The sequence below is a fragment of the Elgaria multicarinata genome, chromosome 9 (genome assembly GCF_023053635.1).
Source record: "Elgaria multicarinata webbii isolate HBS135686 ecotype San Diego chromosome 9, rElgMul1.1.pri, whole genome shotgun sequence".
NCBI classification, from domain to species: Eukaryota; Metazoa; Chordata; class Lepidosauria; order Squamata; family Anguidae; genus Elgaria; species Elgaria multicarinata.
The window spans coordinates 39,089,147-39,111,519 of NC_086179.1; the positions used below are offsets into that span (position 1 = coordinate 39,089,147).

At 38.3% G+C, this 22,373-nt stretch overlaps 1 protein-coding gene across 5 annotated transcripts in view; it reads right to left on the reverse strand.

Moving 5' to 3' along the window:
- The window catches only part of ATF7IP (activating transcription factor 7 interacting protein), a 101,380-nt gene that overhangs the window by 46,082 nt on the left and 32,925 nt on the right, over positions 1 to 22,373 (reverse strand). For 4 of the 5 annotated variants that reach the window (XM_063133655.1, XM_063133654.1, XM_063133651.1 and 1 more), the window contains exon 2: positions 10,607 to 11,682. In XM_063133655.1, the coding sequence (XP_062989725.1) occupies positions 10,607 to 11,675 (1,069 nt within the window). In that variant the 5' untranslated portion in view covers positions 11,676 to 11,682. Of the gene's footprint in view, positions 1 to 10,606; positions 11,683 to 18,554; positions 19,003 to 22,373 lie in introns of those variants that run through there. The other variant, XM_063133656.1, reaches the window with a different exon arrangement.

The window sequence follows — 22,373 nt, forward strand, 5'->3', positions numbered from 1 at the left end:
ATGAATCTTTTTGTGAGAGCTGAGCCCAAGGACCAGAAATTCCACTTGTCCGGCTGGATCCCTAGTTAATCTAGAGTGGAGGCACCAGTGGTTGTTGGAAATGTTGGAGGCAGCGTGAGACCACTTAAATCTCATCCAGCCTCTATGCCCCTAAGCATACTCACCAAAGGATAAAAGGGACTGAACTGCCAAGTTTAACTAAGAAGCCCAAATTCCATCATTCAGCTGAAGTGAGGGCAACAACATTTGGCCGCAAGTGTCTCTGATCTTTTTAGTCACTTAAGAATATAAGAATGATCAAATACTTGCGTTGGAAGGGGCTTATAAGGCCTCTATGTTTGTTTGGACCAAGGCTCCACCAAAGTCTGGCATTCTTTTCACATAGAGGCCAACTAGCTGCCTGCAGAAAACTCACAAGTAGAACATGAGAGCAATAGCATCCTCCCAGTTGTGTTCCCCAGCACATGGCAAACATAGGCATACTGGAGTCAGCAGATAGTCCTCAGGATTAGTAACCACCAATAGCCTTAACCTCCATGAATTTGTCTAATTCTCTTTTAAACCCTTCCGTATTTGAGGACATCACTACATTTTGTGGTAGGGAAGTCCACAGTTCAACTATGCGCTGTGTGAATTACTTCCTTTTATTTGTCCTGAATCTCCCACCAATGAGCTTCATGTGAAGAGCCTGGATCCTAGTATTATGAGACAGGGGGAAATCTTTCCCTGTCTATTTCCTCCACACCATGCATAATTTTATACATCTCTAATGTGCCCCCTTATACAGCCTAGAACATTGTACTCTTTCCTCATACTGGAACTACTCCAGCCCCTTGATCATTTTGGTTGCCTTTTCTGCATCTTTTCCAGCTGTACAATATCCTTTTTTTGAGATACAGCTATTAGAATTGTACTTAGTATTCTAAGTCTGGTTGCATCGTAGATATTAATAGGGGCAGTATGATATTGGCAGTTTTCCTAATTATGTGTAACATGGAGCTTTCCCTTTTCACAACAGCCACACACTGGGTTAACATTTTTATTGCGGTCACCACCACAACCCCAAGATCTCTTTCTTGGTCAGTCATGCTGGCTCATATCCCATCAGTGTATATGTGAAGCTGGGATTTTTTTGCCCCAACGTGTATCACTTTATATATGCTTAAACTGAATCCCAATCAGCACTTCGATGCCCATTCTCCCAGTTTGGAGAGCTCCTTTTGGAACTCTCTGCAGTCCCTTTTCGTTTTAACCACCCTAAATAATTTGGCGTTATCAGCAAAATTGGCTACCTCACTGGTGACTCCTAATTTCAGAACATTTATTAGCAAGTTTGAAAAGCACTGGCCCTAAAACAAATATTTGTGAGACACCACTATTTACTTCCCTCCATTGAGAGAGTTTACCATGTAGTCCTACTTCCCTGCTTTCTGTTCTTTAAAAAGTTACTGATCTACAAGAGGATCTCTCCTCTGATTCCATGGCGATGGACTTTGTCAAAAGCATTCTGGAAGTCCAAGTGAACAATGACTACCAGATTACCCCTATCTGTGTGTTCACTGACACTGTCAAGTAACTCCAAAAGGTTAGTCGGACAGGATTTATCTTTAGAGAGACCGACAATTCTTTTTCAGCAGGACTTATCCTTTTATAGGTTTACTAACATTATCTTTAACAAGCCTTTCAACCAATTTACTAAGAAAAGATGTAAAGCTAAATGGTGTGGTATGGATGCTGATTTAGGTAGATGTTACTAACCTTTGTTAGAAGACCAGCAATTTCATATTTGAGTTAAGAACTTTGGGATGAATAATATCTGGGCCCAATGATTGATTAGCTTTCAATTTGTCTATAATATCAAGAATGTTATCTCACTGTGATTTATCTCATGTACAGCACTTTGTTAGAAAGTGCTATATTATTATTATTATTATTATTAGCATCAGTTCCTCAGACTCCCATACTGAAAACATCAGTTCAGGTAAAGGTATTTGTGCTATATCTCCTGCAGCGAAGACTGATTAAATAATTCATTCAGCTTTTCACAATCTCCTTATCCTCCTTTAACTCCATTGTTATCCAACAGTCCCAATTGCCTCCCTAGCGGGTTGCCTGCTTCTGATATATTCAAAGAATTCTTTATTGTTGGCCTCGGAGTTGTTAGCAATATATTTGTCAAAATACTTTTTTGCATCCACTTGTATTTCCTTTATGCAAGCTTGTGTTCCTTTTTGTTTTTCTCATTTGGGCAAGACTTCCATTTTCTGAAGGAAGCTTTTTCTCTAATAACTTCCTTGACACTGCTTGTTAATCATGCTGGTGACCTCTCCTAACTGGCAGTATACATTTTAGCTGAGCTTCTATTATTTTGGTTTTGAATAACCTCCAAGCATTTTGAAGAGAGTTAACCCTCGTGATTCTCTCAATCAAACTTTATTTTTACCAGTCCCTGCATTTTCTCTTTTGAATGTGACAGTGTTGGACTTCCTTGGCAATTTGCCTCTTAAATATATATTAAATCTGATAACACTATAGTCATTGTTTCCAATTGGTTTGATAGTCACATCTCACACTAGGTCTTGGGTGTCACCATTTAGGATTAAATCTAGGCTTGACTCCATTCTGGTCAGTTCCATGACCAATTCTTCCAGAGTACAGTAATTTACGGCATCAAGAAATTTAAACTGTTGTTACTGGAACATGCATTTATCCAGTCAATGTGGGGGTAATGAAAGTCGCCCATTATTACACTTTATTTGGATGTCTCTGATTCCATTTTCCATCTGCAAGGTCACACTGAGCATTCTGGCTGGAGGACAATAACATGGCAATAAATAATAATAATAATAATAATAATAATAATAATAATAATAATAATTCTTACCTGCCTCTCCTTCTTGATCAAGGCAGGGAACAACATTAAATACTAGTACTTTTGGAGCCCAGCATTTTGGAGCACTTCTGTGGAAGAGTCTGCCCCTTTTAAGTTTTTTAGGCCGCTTGACAGTTTGCCCTCTTTGACCTACAGACCAACATCTCCTCTACGCCCTTTCCTGCCCTTCCTATAGCGTTTATATCCTAAGATGATCATATCCCATCAGTTCTCTCCATTTCACTGGTTTTCCATTATGCCCACTATATCTAAATTCTCCCTTAAAACCAGGCACTCCGACTTTCCCATCTTGGCTAGGAAACTTCTAGTGTTAGCATAGAAATGCCTATACACAGTGGTCCTCTTGAGATGTCTCTGGCGTGTGCATCTTCTGCTATGGCCCTTAGAACTTTTTGACTGGCTCACCATATGCTCATGGCCCAGTCTCTCCCTGTCTCCATTCAGGCAATTGGAATCACCTCCATCCTCTAGAGAGGATTCATTCTGAGACGATGCTTCCCAGCTCCTGTTGGGTTTTACTCAGGGTTCAAGTAAAAAACTTGTCTGTTACCGTTTTTATATTAAGAGCCAACAGTCTGGTTTTATTCTGATTCAAGTGGAGCCTGTCTCCTGGAGTTCAAGCTCCTCCCTGGCCAGCTAAATTTGGCTTCCAGGACCTCACAACTATATTTCCTCACATCACTGGTACCAACACGGACCACAATCACTAACTCCATCACAGCACTGTTTATAAAGCTATATAGACATCATGTAATACCTACAACCTTTGTACAAGGCAATCCATTTAAAATTGGATTTCCCATTTACATAGCAAGTGACATTCAGCTTGGAACTGTGTCCATTTAAGAAACTATGCCATAGAAATCAGAGTAACCAACTTCTCTGCTGTCACTACAACTGAAGAGTGTCACTCAGTAACATGAATGTGGATTTTGAACAGCATGGTGAAGCAAAAATGCTCAATTCTAGGAACTATGGCCAGGTTTTACAAAGGAATAGATATCGGAATCTATTTCAATCCAGTTTCTGGCCTTGTTACTCCAATGGAAGATCTGCACCAAGGGGAATGCAACCCTACTGTTTCTCCAGGAATTCTCAGCAGTTTTTGATAGTATTGACTATAAATTCTTCTAGGATGCTTCACTGGGATTGAATTGTGGGCAAGGGGAACACTGTATATTGTTTTTATCTGGTTGAGCTTTTATATTGTATTTTATATTATGGTTTTATACTGTTGTTTTATACTTTGAATGTTTTTAATTTTTGTGAACCACCCAGAGAGCTCCGGCTATTGGGCGGTATAGAAATGAAATGAAATAAATAAATAATGCTCTGGTCATTCTTGAAGGGTGAGAACTCAGAAGGTGACACTGGGAGACAGCTGTTCCACTTCATGGCTTCAGGATGCTACAGAGAACAATCTCATTTCCCATGCTGTTCAGTATCGATGTGAAACCACTAGGAGAGGTTGCTCTCATCAATATGCTGATGATACCTTGTTCTGTCTTTTTATGAGATCCTAGGGAAGCAGTGTTAACTTAGCTTAGCAATGGACTGGCTGGGGAAAACCAATTGAAAATTAAGCTGGACAAAATAGGACAGTTGGGGTGTACCATTTATTGAACAACAATGAGGTGTACTATTTATTCTGAATGGCAATGCATTCCCCCTTAAAGATCACTTTCATAGCCTCAGAGTGCTTCTGGATATCAAAGTGGTAGCAGTGCCTAGGGGTGACATTTACTAGTTTAGGTTGGTACATCATCAAAACCCCTTACCAGGAAAAAAGGAGACCTTGCCACAATAATTCATGCTATGGTAAGATCCAGATAAAACATTCTCTACATGAGGTGAGGTTTTTTTTTACAAGATTTAATATTGCATTGGTTTTATATGCTCTTTTAACCAGTTTTATGTTTTATATTGTATTTAATGCTGTTCCTGCCTCAATCCAGAGGGAGAGGTGGGTAAAAATTAAATTTATTATTATTATTGGGCCTTAATCACGTGCAGCCAGGATTTCTGTCTCATCCCGTCCAATTTCAGAAGCAAGGCAGTTGGACAAGGAAGATGGGCCTTGTTCAGTTATGGTGCTATGTTGAATGACTCATACAAAGGGAGGCCTGCCCAGCTGAGTAGCCACTTGCTGAAACCTCTGTTGGCTGAGAGGCAAGCTCATGAGCAGATGTACAATCTGTTCTAGATGGTGTCACACTGCCACTTAAAAGATCAGTCAAAATTTGAGCTGTTTAAGAGGTTTTGGGAGCTGAGGTTGTCAGCTATTTGTTATTGTTTTTACTGTAATGCTGCTGTTTTCCAGTGTTTTTATTTGATTTTTATGCGATCTCATTATTGTACACTGTTTTGTATCTTGCTGTTTTCAATCCAGTTTTTAAAGCCACTAAGCCTCTCTTTTATGTTCACCCACCTTCAGAATCAAGGTGGGAAATAGTAAACAATTAGCAAAATAAATAGTCTGCCGGAGGGAGGGGAATCCCTTAGAAAGGGCCTTCCTAGAATGCTATTAGTTTGAATGCAGTGAATTTAAACAAGGAGTACTACATATGAATATCACAATTTTGCAAGAATAGAAAATTCAGCTGAGAATCTTAACACACTTTTCTTTACAAGCAAGTTTCTACCCTCTGGCTAGGAAAATGCTTTAAAGGTGTACAGGCAATACTTAAATTTGATTTATACTGGTTTGAGGCTAGACTATCAACAACCATGGCTCTTGATTCAATTTCAGGAATGTCCCTAAAAGGATTGTACATTGGCAAATGGGTCCCTCACCACTGTGTCTTGAAGGAATGGATAAACACATTTTCAAGTCAGAAAGCCTGGAGTTTGAATCTTTTCTGGCCAATATAAACTGGTTCTTCTGTAGAACTTTCCTAATAAGTAAGCTAAGCACTACAACCATCTTAGCACACAGAATATGATAGAATTAAGTATAAGACAAGCTGCATTCTTTCATGAACAATTACCTCTCTTCCATGTTCTCTTAGGATCCACTCATAAGATAAAACTGGTGAAAAAGTCCTCTTAGCAGATTCCTGTGGTGAGCTTTATTTAACATAGGATGCAGTTGTTTTCAGGTTGTGTCCTATAATTTTAAGAGTAGGGGTGTTGCTGGGCTTTATTCATGGGAAAGGGAGAACGCTTACTGTAATTTGAGTGGCTGACTGAAATATGTCAAGTCACAATGCGTGGGAAGACACAGCAACCCAATTAGGATGGGGAAGGAGATAGGGTATTATATGGTGTAGGAACAGCTCAGGTAAGAGGAAAGAGACAGTCTTTTCCTCAACCCTGAAAACATTGAATGCAATTAGTGCTGCCTAATGCCTTATTGATGTCCAATTACACATTCACAACCAAATTTATGGAAGACCCTCCAAGCCTTGTTGGAGAGCACCAGGTGAGCCAATTTGGGGCCAATTGGGTCCAGCAACAGCCTAAAGATAAAAGTTGGGTGTTGCTGTAGTCCAGGGTGTAGGCAATGCTTTTGGGCCCTGGACATATTTCGCAATTTGAGTGACTGTCCTGGGCACCATCACAAAACAGTAATAATGGGAGGTGTGGCAAAGGATAAAAAAACCTGCCCCAAATCCTGAGTACAAGGCAGAAGTAGAGTCAGAGCCACTTCACACTAAACAACCCCTTTGAACCCAGTTTTCAGCACCAACAGAAACCTATTTCACGGCAATCCCAACTGTAAGTGGGACGAGTAGGGCATCTTGGCGGGCACCAAAAAAGTTGTCTGGGGTGCAGTAGTGACTATGGGCACTATGTTGCCTACCCTTGCTGTAGACTGTAAGGATTCCATTCTCTATAAAATGCAACCAATTGTGACTGCACGTACTTTGTGCTGGGTGCCAAGGAGGGTATGGATATTGTTAGCATACTGTCTTGACATCTAACAAACTCTCCAGATGTATCAAGTGCGATTTTGATGTGGGGAGCTCACCCAGATTAGCAATTCCAAGAAACTTCAACATCCACGTGCATGCTTCAAACAGCCACTCTGAAGTGTTTAGCGCAGTATTTCATAGTTGCCATGGCAACCATGGAACTTTCCCAATATTCCGATAACAACAAAAGTACCAAACCATGCTCTGGATGTGTTGTTCTGCACAGGCCTAGAATAAGGTGATCTGTTGGAGTTGTAGGAATAATACATTTGTTACTGGCATCTAGGACAAATTTAGATCGTTGAATGCATGCCCCTATGGTGAAACATTTTATTGAACTAGGAAACTTTGAGAAGGATTTGAAATTCTGGACTTTGGAGAGGCTGGTTGGATCTGGAAAACAGATTGAAAAAGAGGGAACAATTCTGGATTTTCATGCTCAAAACAATTCCAAATGGCCTAAATGAAGAATGCAATTGGTCCCATGCTTTATAATAAAGTAGGGACATAGGTATTTTGTACACTGTTAATTGTATTATCTGGTCTTAGATGTTCATCATGGTTTTAACTATTTATCAAATTGGTTTCTTTACCATGGGTGCCTTAGAAGGAGTTAAGTTGGATCTACAGCTGTGGGATATCCCTTTAAAGTGTCTTTATCTCTCTCTACTTTGAAAGTACAGCTTGTTTTAATGATTATTACTAGGCTGACTGGCAATATAATCAGTTTCCTTTGAGACTCCTAATCCTGTGGTTTGTTATACGGTATGCTTCAGTTGATACTTCACTGGAATTGAAATGCTTTACTGTAAGTAGTCTTGTTTATGTAGAAGTACGTACACACTAAATTAGCAATGCTATAATCGGATTTTTTATTATGCATTTCAGTGTGTATACTGATGAGTTTACTTGAGAATAATATAAAGCAGTCAGTCCCATTTGACAAAATTTTCATGCGCATACAAGCCTGGATAGGTGTGAAAATTATGTGTTGTATATACAAAAAAAAAATCTTCCCTCATTCCTTCTGAGTCACTAATGAATACTCTTTGTATTTCCATGTCTTTAGATGTCAGATGTTTGCCAAGGAAGACGACTTTCTGTTGAAATATGTCTTGGTCAGTTGAAAGAGAGCACTTTTTAAGTAATTCATTGGATGTAAAATTTGGAACCACAAGTGCTCCTTTGTAAAAAAATAATAATGTTATTTTTAATTTCTCTGTTTTGTATTAAATCTTGCACATTTCATTGTCCTTAACTTTTTTCTTATCATAAATTTAGATGTTGACAGTCCCTCCACTCTTGGAAGTATTCAAGGTAATCTGTCCTCAGAAATTCATGGATTCTTAGATCTGTCGTCCAATGTTTATTGATATGATTACATATAGATGCCCTCTTCCCTAGTTGCAGTCAGATGGTGCAATGCTTAGGCGGATTCCAATTGAACAGACCACAGAGGCCATTTGGCTTAAGGTGTTGTAGTAATGGAAGCTCAGGTGCTCTTTTCTGCCCCCACTGTGTCCAATATGTCATTCAGCTGAACTCTTCCAGATAAAACAGGCTGTGTAAGTCCTCTAAACAGAAAGTATGTTGTCACTGGCTCACTGATGATCTTCCTCACAGACTCTCCCCTTAGGCCCTCACTACCATTAGGAAGGACAGAGGATGGAAAACCAAGATCAGGTGCCAAAACTGAAAAGGCCCAGCCTTTGCAATGCTCTTCTTGAACAGAGCTTCTTGTCTTTTGAGCACCAACTGAAACCCTTTATATGACTAGGCTTTTGGAATTTTGCTATTTTAGTACATGTTTAACATGGCCTGTCAGACATATTTTTCTTTTAAATCATTGTTAAGCTGCTCAGAAAAACAGGACAGAAATAGCTCAATCAAATAAGTAGCTATCTTTAGGGATAAAATTGCTGGTGTGCTAGATTCTGTTATTGAATTAGCCAGAGATATCTAGGGCACCTGACTATATCACAGGTGCTTGGATCAGTTTCCATTCCTTGATGACAATGAAAAGTTCTTGGAGAGGTGCAGCTAATGACCTTCCTGCTTGGATCTTGCCCTTTTTGATAGAGCACATCTAGTCATGAGAGTCAGTTCCAAGCGTCAGGATAATTATCAGTATTATTCCTTGGAAGAGGCATGTGCCAATCTTAAAAGAAACACTGATCACTACTGCCAAAGAAGTGAACTTTATAGATAAGGAAGTTTGTGATGCAGCCAGTTTCTAACTTACCTTTCGGAGCACAGACATATCAATCTGTTGTTTAAAGGTTTAAATATTTAATTCATAGTTTATTATTGTTTTATTGTGAATTTATTTTAAATTGTACACAGACCTAAAAGTTAAATAGGGTGAAGAATGGTATGTAAACGTTTTAAACGGGGCAAAAATAAGCAGAACTTCAACATATCCAATTTTCTGTAGGAGAATGTATCTGAAGTACCCATGTAATATGGTATTAAAACTATCTATCCCCCTTCTAATGGATGGAAGGACCAAACCTATGGCTCCTAGATAGCCTAGAAGCTAGGAATTGGAGCTCCACCCCACAGACGATGTGGATAGAACTGTAGCCTCGGAAAGGGGGGGGGAAGGTGACACTTCAATGGGTGTGGAGAGAAGATTGAGAAGGTGAAGAGACTAGAGCTCAGTATGAGTTATCCTGGGGCACGTCCAGCCTCCCACCTGAGATGCTTTTGCTAGATAGGCAAAAAAGCAGAGCAAGGTGGACAGGGAGACAAAGATCCCCACTGCTACTCCTCCCACTCTGCATAGGATGCTCAGAAGACTCCATGTTTGGGGTGTTACAAACATTGAGGGTGCAACCCATAGGATTGCATCCTTAATCTATATTATATATCCAATCATCCTTTTTGTGCAGGCCAAGACTAGTGAATAAGTACTTCTTCCAAAGTACTTCCCAACACAAAAGTTCTCCATCAATTTTTTAAATCAGAAATAGTTGGCGGACTATCTATTAGTGTGGTCCTATAATGGGGAAAAATACTGCTGAGCTGTGGCCCTTTCCCAAATTTTACTATTGAAAGCAGTTTACACAATAAGTAGAGTTAGGAAGCAGGTGAAACTGTAACTAGTCTAATTAATGTTGTCAACTGATTGAACTCAAATATTACACAAACTGAAGAATGGCCTTGCTGACAGAAACAAAACTAAAAAAATTATATGCTGGAGCTGCAGGTATCTCTAAATAGGACACAGAAATCAAGTATCACAAGTAGTCACCAATAATATACATTACAAATGTTTAGGATAACCTTCAGGTTCACTGCACCTGATGAAGGTAGAACCTGCAAAATGTGCTTTGGAAAGTTTGCTCTCTAAGGTTCTTGAAACAAACTGGGTTCTGTAGTCCTGAGGAGCTGGTCATCTGTCTTCCAATTCTGTGCTCAGTATAATTACATTTAACTGATTTTTAAAATGTTTAGACCTTCCTTGGCATTCCAACACAAAAGAACTGGATACAATTAACATTTACTCTAAATCTGGCATCATTGAGTTGTTTATTTCATTATTTTAATTAATGACTTGTATAATTAGCACATATTTAATAGTAATCTGTTGATCTAATACGTTTATATGTTACAAGTGCATGACTAATATTTTTCTGGAGAATATCACATTGCATACAAACACCAAAACCTCAAGTACATATTTGAACACTGGCACACAATTTATTATAGCTCTCTTATTTTATTCAAGGAATGCATCAAAATTCAAACACATCACTGCAAGGAACTATTTTTTTAAAAGAAAAATAATACCACTAACCTGAAGGGCTTGCACGGTTTGGCGTTATCACTTCGGCTTCTTTGTCACAACAGAGTTCCTCTTCATCAGAAAGCACCAAGAAAGCTTCTTTGGGCAAACTTTCACTGCTTTCATGTTTCAAAGGAGAATTTAGTGAGCTTTCTATTTTATCTTCAGCATCTAAGTTATCATTTTCCATTGGAACTAAGATAGATTTGGAGAAACAGTTTAATTCATCTGCTGGAGCCAGTTTTTCTAAAATTGGAATAATTTCATCTGTTTCCATGGTGCCTGCATTTCCCAGGACACTCTCAGTTGGTTCATCTTCGACAACTTTTTGAGTGCTGGTCTCTACAAGTTCTGCAGATTGGATATCTTCAGCCTTTGGACACTCATCTGTATCCAAACTGCTAGATATCGCTTCCTCACCGACGTTCTCTTTTACTACAGCTTCCTCTGCATTCTTTTCTTCTTCCACAGGCAGATCAGGAGTAAGAGCTAACTCTTTTGTTTCTACTGGCTCTACTGTGCAATCATTAACATTACCGCTTACCTGACTTTCCTCTTCAGGCTGGTTTGGTGTGGCTTTCTGATCCAAATCATCTTTAATGCAAATATCTTTATGGCCCAAATCATCTTCCTGGATGTCATTGTCTTTATTATAATCAAGCACCTGACTTTCAGAATCGAGGCCTGACGTAGAGCTAGCATCCTCATGATCTTGTTCAGAAACAACATTCTCAGGAGAAGGAGTTTCAAGTTTGGGAGTCAAGTCACCAGTATGGTTCTCTTTGACATCTGGGCTTTTGGCATCAGTGATTTCTTCAGAGTCCATTTTTCCTTCTTCAGAGTCAAGACATAAATCTTCTATGCCATTCACCTCTTTGTCCTCTGTGCAGTCGGAATTGAGTAAAGAGGAATTGAGATCTGAATCCCCATTTTCATGTTTCCCATTCAACAATTTGGCATCAGTGGTCTTCAAGAGCTCCTCCTTCACCTTATACACACTCTCAAGCTGTTGTCGGCCACTGGTTCTCATGGTTTTCCGGGCCTTAAAAACTTTTTTTTGAGGCTCTTCATTGCTTTCCATCTTGATCCTGAAAAAGCACATATTTTTAAGACAAAAAGGAATGTAATGCATCATATAATACAGACCATCTAGCCCTATTTTTCCAAGTAACCTTGGCATTTAAAAAATTGAGCAACTGAGTGTGGATAAAGGGATGCAACATTTGTAGAGACTTTTAATTCAGTTTTCTTAAGTATTTCCCCATATGCTTTGGCCTCTGAAGCACAAATAATTCTGTAGTCGATTCATGCTTAATATGTACTTTTATAAGTGTGAATATTTAAATTTTAGTGTCAATATAGCAACATAAATGGTCATGAAGATTAAAAAACCTGTAAAAAATGTAGTCTACTGTGCAACTTAAGTTCTGTGAATAATTACACTGTAATTAAAACTGCAAACTGCTTGATTTAAATGGTATAGTATCTATTCATTAAGTTATCAATTTTATGAAAAGTTTTAGAAATTTAACATTTCCCATAGAAAAGATCTAGCGGCAAAAATGTTTCCATCACACATCACTGTCAACAAGAGGGACGTATTATTGGTGGATAGTCCATTTGACTATGGAGGAATTGTTCATGATGGGGTTGCAGCTTAAGGATCAAGTTTGCAGGTTTGGGGAGCTGTTATATTCCCCTTTGCATCAGATGCTCAAATGGCATCTGTGGCACAAAGTGCCTTTTAGCAGCCTTTGGTGCACCACTTGAGCATCCTCTGAAATAGAAATTGCCAGGCCAGCAAGCACAGTTAACATCCAGATTAGATTATTACAATGAATTGTAGATACGGCTGCTTTGAAAATGAATCGAATTTCAGATTGCAGCAGTCTTTAAAGAGAATTGACTGGGACTGGCCATTCAGAATATCTCATCAATGTTAAATGATCTTTGCAGGCTTCTGTTTTGTGCCTCGGTTTGGGGGCACAATTCAAAGAGTTGTTTTTGACCAACAAAGGACTGTACAGGTTAGGATCAAAATATATAAAGGACTGCTGGCCATTCAGAATATCTCATTAATGTTAACTAATACTCATTAAGATAATTTTCAATAGCCCTTCTCCAGATGCTTTCACCTTCAACATTTGGCAAGTAGTGACTGAAGATAGGGTGTTTTCTGCAGTGGCACCAAAGTTATAGAACGCTCCCGCACAGAAATAGTTACTAGTTATTCTCATTAATTAACAAAATATACAGTTGTGTGATCTTGTGTTTGATACACTATAGATCAGAGCCCAAAATTTCATACAAAATGGTCTTGCAGTTCCAGCAAAACAGACACAATTTTCAAATGTATACCAATTGCTTGCTTAAAACACAATAGTTCCTAAATAGACAAGAATTAACTGGCAATTTTGATACCATTAGCATACTCATGATCAATGTATCAAAAGGATACGTTTATATAATTATGTCAAGACTTCAAAGCTTAAGATGGATAAAAGTAATTTAAAGCATTTTAAAAATTCACTTTCATTAAGTGGCCCTTAAAAATAGCCTGGTTTAAAATGATATCTGAATGTAATATTGACATATTAAGGAGTCTACACTGCTAATCTCTTAAAACTAAATATATGACCCTCCAAAATACAATGAATTAAAGCTGGCATTTCAGTTTAAAGGTTGGGGTGGAGGGGAGAGAATTGATATCACTTTTGTGGTCAAGCATTACAATACAAGTGGTAATGCACTGCATTGTTTTGACAATTATGCATGTTCAATCCATCAAGCAGCACGCAACTTTACTTTCAATGTCATGGACAAACATTACTTGCTGAATAACAGCCAATTCTTGTTTCTGGAAAATTCTGAACACTGCAAGTCTTCAAGTATGTGATCTTGCTCACTCTTATTAGTCTTTATCTTAGAGACCAAACATAAATCCTTAAATTCACAGTTGTTCTTCAAATCAAATAATATATTCTGTAGCAAAAAATACATGTAAGCTGCATGACCAGACATTTGTTTATGACTCTGCATTTAATTAGTAATAGAATATTGTGCAATACGTATAGTTTTTAGGAAATATGAATTAGAAAGATGAAACTTGACTTCAACTTAATGATTTAAATCTGGTCTTGATGGTCTTTTATCATGCAAACTTACAAATCAATCCACAAACTATACTGTACAAATGTGGTTAACTGCTACCAAAGCCTCAGGATGGAAAGCATGAGATCTACACAAGTGTCGTCTAATTTTCTCTTCTGTAGAAAAGAACATCCTAAATAGTCTGCTGTGTATAAGAACACTTTATGAATTTGTTTTTGAAGGGGGTGGGTTCGGCAAAACCCAACCAAACACTTATTATTAAAGAATTTAGTAGTGATCCATGTACCATGTGTCAAGTTGTTCAATCCTGCCAACTTTTTAAGAAACCCTTATTAAACAAACTTTGTCCAGCAAACAAACATTAAAATACATAATCAAACTGTCATTAGATTTGCCATCAACTCTTTCATTTACTATATATTATACCCTGCACCCTAATATGAACTGCCAGTTTTTAGAATAATAAATAGACAACCTTTCTAACTGAATGGAGGATGGATTAAGGCCACCATTTTAGAAGCTTTCCTGAAGAACAGTATCTAGAAGTTATGTCTGGCTGCCTATTTGCCTTAACCCTATTTAAATTTACATCAGTAAGCAGATGATACTTAAGCCTGATGACAGTCATAATATAAAGTTGTATTATTGATAAACACACAAAAGTGAAACATTTAACAAAAATGTTACGTTGACGTCCATTTTGTCAGCCACTTACTTATCCTTACCTAGGTTTTGTTTTTTTTAATGAAAAACAGGGGTAGGCAATGCAGTGTCCAAACCAGATATTCTTACTTACAACTCCCATAAATCCCAGCTAGCAGGGTTGTAATCTAAAACTTCTGTAAGGTACAGGATTGCCTACCTTTGGGATTATATCTTGCTAAGGATACAAAACTGAGCTGCATGCATGCATGCATGCACACCCACCCACTAACCAAATATACAGTATTTAAGTAACAAGACAGAGTAAATGAAAGACTTTTTGCAAATATTCTGTATGCAGTAAGGAATAACTTTATAGTACAATTTCAATCCATTTCCACAAGGGTGCACACTGTAGCCACTTCATAGATCTCTGTTGGCAATGAAGGGAATAAGAAACACAAAGCAGTAGGGAATTAGATCCCAACAGACCCATTTAAGTAATTTGTTTATATCTGTGCAAGCCAATCAGTGGCCCTCTTTCAAGTCTTCCAGTTCTTGAAGAACAGAGTGGCTGTATAATTATGTTCGCTGCAGATAGGCATATATTTATTTGAAGTGTGGAGTCCTCACTTATGCTATCCAAATGCTTCTCAAAATGGAGTTCTGATGTGCTTCCTAAAGTTCGCATGAGCAAATCTGTAAGAAAGTTAAGGGCCCTTCTGCATGACCGACACTTTAGATTAAATACAGCTAGTAGCTTCTGAAAAGCAAACTTTATATGGATTCTGAATCTGTTCCATTGTGAACTATGATACTAATACAGACGAGAGGGTTTTAAATAATGGTTGTGTTCAGGTGCTGTTTGGCTTGATCAGATGCATCCAAACACACTCACCCGTCTTCCAAATATCCCCTTACTGGCTTTGTGCCAAACTAAGAAATAGCATGTTATAATTCAATAATTTTGTTTCAAGAAATGGAAGTTGTACAGTTCAAGTCCAAGGGAAGTATGCATGAGTATTAGTAAAAAAAAGAAAAAGTTTCTGCCTAAATATAATTTCCTTCCAAATTAAACCACATTTAAATGGTAAATATTTCCCCCCATTATTCCATAATATAACTTCACCACCACCAGAAATTATTCTCCAAGTCATTGCCTTTTTTTCTTGGTAAGAAATCAGATTAACATTGCTCTCCATGCTTATTTGATAAAGTATATGTACCAGTGGATTTTTAAAGTGATCCCCAAAAGGATCCTTGCCCTCCCTTTCCGTCTCCTCCCCCTTGTTTTTCCCTAAAGAGAGATCACTGATGTGTGGCAACAAAGGGAGGTATTCGCATAGCTGCTATGGATTAGCCTATAATCATAAACTCATGTGAGCAGCTCTTGAGTTGCTGAAAAGGTTAGCCAATCAGCTGCCAGTTCTTTGAGTTTTGCCTGGCAACAGGGGAGAGAAAGAGATAGTGAATAAGAGGTTACTGGAACTCAGCAATATAAGCTAGAATCCAAAATGACTGTGCAGTGGTTCTCTACATAATACAAGTACTTTACAGCAGCATTTCTATTAGTCACAAACATACAAATAACATTTGCCCAACACACAAACAAAACCTTTAAAAGAAGAACATTTATGTAACCAAATAGTGCTCGTTGTAAACCTGCTGGCAAATCTGACTTGCATGTAATGTTTTCAGCAAAGTAATTAATAACAGTGTTTGGCCATGGTATCTTGTTCTAGACGAAAGGCCTCAGATTCCACCTTTGCAACATACGGAGTAAAGAACTGAAGACTCCTATTCTAGAACTTGACTGGAATGTTTCCCAATAGCCCATTAAAATTCAACTGCATGCACAAACAATGAACTTTTTTTTTTTTTTTTTTTTGGTCAAGTGCCACTTACAGGAATGTATCTTGTGCGTTGATATCGCTGTTCTTGGCAAATAGGCAATTTTAATGTTCGTATTTTATTTCATGACATTTTGCATTAACTAATTTGTTTTTCCTCAAAAAAACAAAAACATGTATTTAAAAATATCGTTTATGGGAGGTTCTAAAACTGTGTATAAACATTTTTTTTCATTTTCTATAAATTAACTTACATGTTAGATTTACGTTCTCAGCTACAAGTTCACAAAAATTCAGAATATATCTTTAACACAGAAAAACATGCACGTCGTTCACACAAGATGAATTAAACCTATATTGCAAAATTTGCGCATATGTTGCTTATTTTAGTTCCTTAGCATTTAATTAAGAGAAACTGGGCTGTTTAAAGCTATTGTACATCGAAAACTGTTTTGCTCCTTAATATAATGCTCAACATTTAGAAATAGAATGAATGAGGAAAAATAATAAACCTAGCATACCTCCTCCCCCTAATTTCTTGAGACTTTGTAATTTCTGAAACATACCCAAGAGGGAGCCAGCTGTAACCACACTCTTGGTTTGTGTGATCTTCACACAGGAAAAACAATCGGCAGCTTTGCTACATTGTTACAGAGTTCTTTCCCAGTATGATTTTGCCGTATCTGATTGGCTTGAGGAAGATGATACTCAACCACCAATCAGGGGAATATACTCTCAGTTCTGCCCAGCAACAACAAAAAGATATAAAGCACTACTAAACAAGAAATTAAACTGCTTAATGTTTGAAAAACTTTAAAAGCATAAGCCTTTATGTTGTTTACCTGTCTAAATTTAAGCAAAAAGCAATTGTTGCTTAAAACACATAGGTGTTAAGCTGGGCAGGGAGGGGTGGAACTGGAGGTTAAAACTGTAATAGGTTCGGAGACTGCGAAACAAACAAGAAGCTTATCCCAGATTAGAATTTACATATTCTCTGTATCAGTAAGATGTACAAGCTTCCAAGGAGAAGACAATTTGCACATCCCTGTCCAAGAGAATTTCATTTCAGTCAACTAAAGTAAAAAAAAAAAAAGCATGGATAACAAACCATGCAAGTCACATGCACTTCATGATATCCCCCCCTCCAAATTCAATAACATACAAAGCTGCGTTTGAAGACTTCAAATATATAAGTGCCTGTAGAAAGCTACAGCAGAAACCAGCACCTTAAGCAATCTGCAAGCTAGTCTACAATCTGCGCGAATCAATGGTGCCAGACAAATCAGAGGATTGAGAAGGCTTATTGTTCAGCTATGGGAACCGCTTTTGTTAAGGGTGATTGTAGATCACTGTCCATTCTCAGTGTCTCTCCTTTTGTGGTTTGGATTGTAAAATCTAACTATATTATGATCTCTCTTTCTCTTGCCCTACCCCATAGGACAGGACCTGTGCCTGTATGCAATACACGTCAGCGTGTGCCTGCCTACTTTTTTCAAATGTACTTTGACTTCAGGCCCCTAGACTGTGGTGGAAATACTGCCCCTAGCGCAAGAAGCAAGTAATATCTGTTCTTGTCATGATGGTTAGGATTGACTTGGAGATGTCATTGGTGTCCTACTCCCACTGCCCATATCTCTTGTGTGTGCAAGGTGGGGGGGATGGGGGCTGCAATGGATTTTGTGCTCACAAGGGAAAGATGGTTTTAGTACAATACACTGAGCAGGAGATCATGCAAAAGCAGCAATGTAACACTGTTCTATTTCAAGTTGAAATTATGAAGCTCGCCACAAGACAGCATGTGCTAAACTATCTTTTTCAGATACACGCATGCATGCGGACATCAGCTCCTAGACTAGAGAGAGGCATTGAAAGCCAGGGCATTTAAAAATTTGATATTAAAAAAACTTTGATTTAGATTTTCAGCACCGAATGAAGACATCCATTTTGAAGCAGCAAGTCAATATTTATTTGATACTTAAGACTATACAACCTTTAACATTACTGAGGATGGCAATGTGCCAAAAGAAGAGGAAGACCTACTAGTTTGCATGTTTATACTTATAACTGTTTTCTTTTGTACAAGTACATGAACTTGTACTATAAGCTGAGATGCAAGTGCGACCTTCATACCTTTGTAATTGTATTTAACACCTCATCTCATGACACTCTGATGTCATCACGAGTAGCCCACTGAGATCACTAATAAAATTTGATAGAAATGCACCACAATCATAAATAAAATTAAAATGCAGCATTAAGAAACTAGCACTTATAAAGTACCATAACACACTAATAATTTAAATATTCTATTACAGAGTTTAATGTTCATTATCAAAAAGGCCAATTTGAAAACCTACCTAAGCTGTATCCAACTGATTTCTCAGAAACAACATATTGTTTGCCTACTTCTTCTTTCCTCTTAGGAGAATTTCTTTCTTCAGGGAAATGAAATACATCTGCTTGCACATGCACAGCCACAGATAGAGGTCACTGCCAACCTCATATCAAAGTCATAAATGTGGATCAAGATTGGGAGAAATTACAAATAAAAGCCTAGATGCAATACTGAATTAGCTTTTCTTCATGGTACGCTACTAGTTTACCTTTACATTAAAAATGACAGTATCTTTTGCATATGTAGAAAAGATACCCTAACAAGGAATCCCTGAAGCCATGTTGCCATCTTACCAGCAAGCCGAGCAACAGAAAGTATACTTCACTAGTCTGATGTCAGACAACTGACTGAAGATTTGCATAGTCACGCTGGTTGGCTGTTGAAGATCGGTTTGTATAAGCCCATCAATACCAGAGGCTGAGAATCAGCAGGAAGCACGGAAAGATCTGCCTGGCAACAAGGCTAAAAATAGAATCAGACGAAGTACTGGAATGGGTGTGAACACAGAAGCAGAGCATGAATCAAGTCTTTCTGCCTCTATATGCAAAGTTATACAAATAAAGAAGCATGCTCTTCAAATATTAACACTACAATGCTTTCTGAGTAGCATAGACAGATCAGCAGATATCCTTCATGGACAGCAATTCTTTGTACACAGTCTTCAAATAATAAAACTCAACACAACTGTTAAATGGCATATTTTCTCATGTTATTTCCTTGTTAACATTATTTTTAAGGTAGGAGATTCAGCTCAATCTGCAGGAATATAGTTATTGAATTCAACTATTCTATATTTTTATAAAATTATGACAATTCCATTACTTTGTCATTTATCAGAAATCAATATCAGAAGGTTGGGTAATTATATGAACTGAAGTGTTACCGTCATTTATATTTTTTATATCTCATGTCTATATACCACCCTTCTGTCAAGGGCTTCAGAGTGACTCACAAAAGGCCCGATCCAGTCCACTCCAGGTGCAGGATCCACCAACAGCGACCCACACACATAGCCTGCATAGGCATTCAGCGCACCAGGTTATTATGGGATATGTCTACAGATCTCCCATTCCTCATAATAATTTGATATGTGAAGTGTCCTCCGTTGGGTATGTGTGTGTTTGTGCATATGCATATCAGAGGGAGTGGGACTGGATCAAGCCTGTGCAATTTCCCCCTTTTTATCGTCACACTAATACTATCAAGTATGTTTCCTGTGGTATTGTTATTTGTCCAATGTTACCCAGTGGTCCTACTGGCCATGGTCAAACACAACTTTGAACCTAGGCCTTCTCCTATGTCTAGGAGAAGGAATTTTTAAATTCATGGAATTTAAAAAGAGAAATGTTGTCCCTGACTTTTTGTCATTCTCCTAAATGCACAGCTAACAATTGCAAATGAGGACCAGATATGTAGGAGTACCAGAATAAAAGGGCATTTAATAATTTGTTACAGGCACTTACTGCTCAAGTAGCATTACAGAAGCTGTAGAATTCTACAGAAATCAGGCAGAATCTAAATGGCATTTTGTTTTGTCTAAAAAGCTGGTGTAATAAGCGATATCCACAGAAGAGCAAGGGGCAAGCAGGCTTGTCAGAAACTTGTCATCTGCTTTGTTTCCTCAAACCTAACAAGCTCCAGGCCCCAAGTCAAATGCTTCCTATCACGCACCAATCCTCAGACAGCCTATTGTCCCCGCTCTTCACTATCCCAACATTGCGTCAGAAAGGAGCAACATGCTCCCTGTCCCCATGACCTCCTGTTAGTGGAGGAAAGGCCATCCACGATCAGGGATGGTGGGCACTTTTGTTACTGTCCCACCTTTGTCAACACTTTACTTCATAGGAAGAAATGGGATCAATGGACTTAAAAGGGAGAGAATGAAAGGATGCAGTCAGTAAACCAGTTCCTTACTCATGGTGATCCTAGCCAACAATAATCAAGCATGTTTCCATTTGCAAAGCCCTGTTCTGGAGTCTGTTTCCTGGTGACAATAAGAGGACCTGTTATTAATAGATGTAGAATACACATGGTTCTCAATTATGGATATCAACATTAACCTAATTATGTATCTAGGAACAGAAGGAGCTCCTCTATTGATGGAACCAAGATCCTGCAGGCAATCCCACTTGCAGAAAAAAGGAATGCAATTTTCACAGATTCTCCCTCTCCTTGCAACTCCCACCCACTACTAGAGTTCCCCCAACATCCCAGAGCAGTTTTGTGGGGTAGGGCACAGAAGGCTGAAAGGGGAAATTATGGAAATTGACAGGATTCTGGTCATTGGTCTTGAGTTAGCCTTGGACTCTATTGAGCACAAGGTATTGAGCACAAAGGGACTTCACACAAAACATTTTAAGATACAAGCTGGCTTGCATGAATCATACTGCTTTGCAAGAATGAAAGAAGACCAGCCATTGCAGCTTTTTCTCTCCTGAGCAACCCCACCTATCCACTTAATCACAGTTCAGTGAAGTTGATCCCAGTGTCACACTGGTTTCAAATCCTAATTGGGAGAGAACCCTATACTTAATCATGATTAAGTCCAGCATTTAAGAGATTTCCGCCATTACATATGACAAGCCCCCATGAACATGTAATGTGCACAAGAGAAACAAACATCCAGTGCATGGATAACTGTAACAAGGCTATCTCTGCCCAAATAAGGATGTAGTTAGTGTATCAGCCTAAGCTGTTAAAAAGTGCTCTCTGCCACAGACTCCACCTCTGGTGACAACACTGGAGCCAATAGCACCCCAAGCTGCAAACCTGATCCTTTAAAGAGCACCTGACCCCATCCTTACCAAGTACATATAAGAAACTGCTTTTAGAAACAGGGAGGGGGAGGTCATATAGCATGGGGGTCAGTGATGTTTGCACAAAAATACCCCAAAATCAGTCTAAAGGCCCTTTCAGTTTGAGGGGAAAGCATTATGATTCGTTGGATTCTGTCCTAAGTCCTCTAATAAAGTATTTTGCTTATTGTCTTTATAAGCATATAGAGGGAGCCTAATTGAAGTCTATAATTTTATAGCTGTCCCCTTGTTTCTAAGCAAATGGAAACCTATAATGCAGAAGGCCCTGTGGGCAGCATGACCAATGGGTCTGAAATAAAGGTAGTATTTAAAAGGCTTCATTCAGTTTAAAATCAGTATGTTTAAATATTCTAGCAATTAGTTACTAACGATGCATTACAAAGCGGATCATTTGATTTAAATCAATCTTTCTTGTTTAAATCACCTCGATTTAGATATCAATCTACCCATGAGGCTTTAAACCACTTTGATTATAGAGATGAACATGGTAACACTCTCCCTAAAATAATAAACATGCAGTCTGTAAGTACTCCTGGATCAAGTCAAGTTACTAAAAAACAAAGACTGGCTTATTAACTTTACACCAGATTTGCCTTGGTTCTCTCAAGGATTGCGCTACAACATAGTGAAGTAGCAGTAGCTAGCATACAATGTTGTAAGCCCATCTACTGGCAATAGATCATTAAGAATATGCAAGTTTTGACTGGGTAATCCCTACAATTCAAAGTGATAGTGATTATCTATAACAATATCTGGCTTGGGGCATAGCATGCCTGAGAATATGCCTCCTTCACTAATGAGCATGTTTGCTCACTATTCTCTATAGGACAGGCTCTATTCCAAATAACTATTCATGAAATAAATTCTTTTATAAGACACAGATTATCTGGTTTGTAGTATTCTAAATGTGAACATTCCTTCTGAATTATGTGTCCCAAAGCCCAACCCTATATTTTAATGACGTG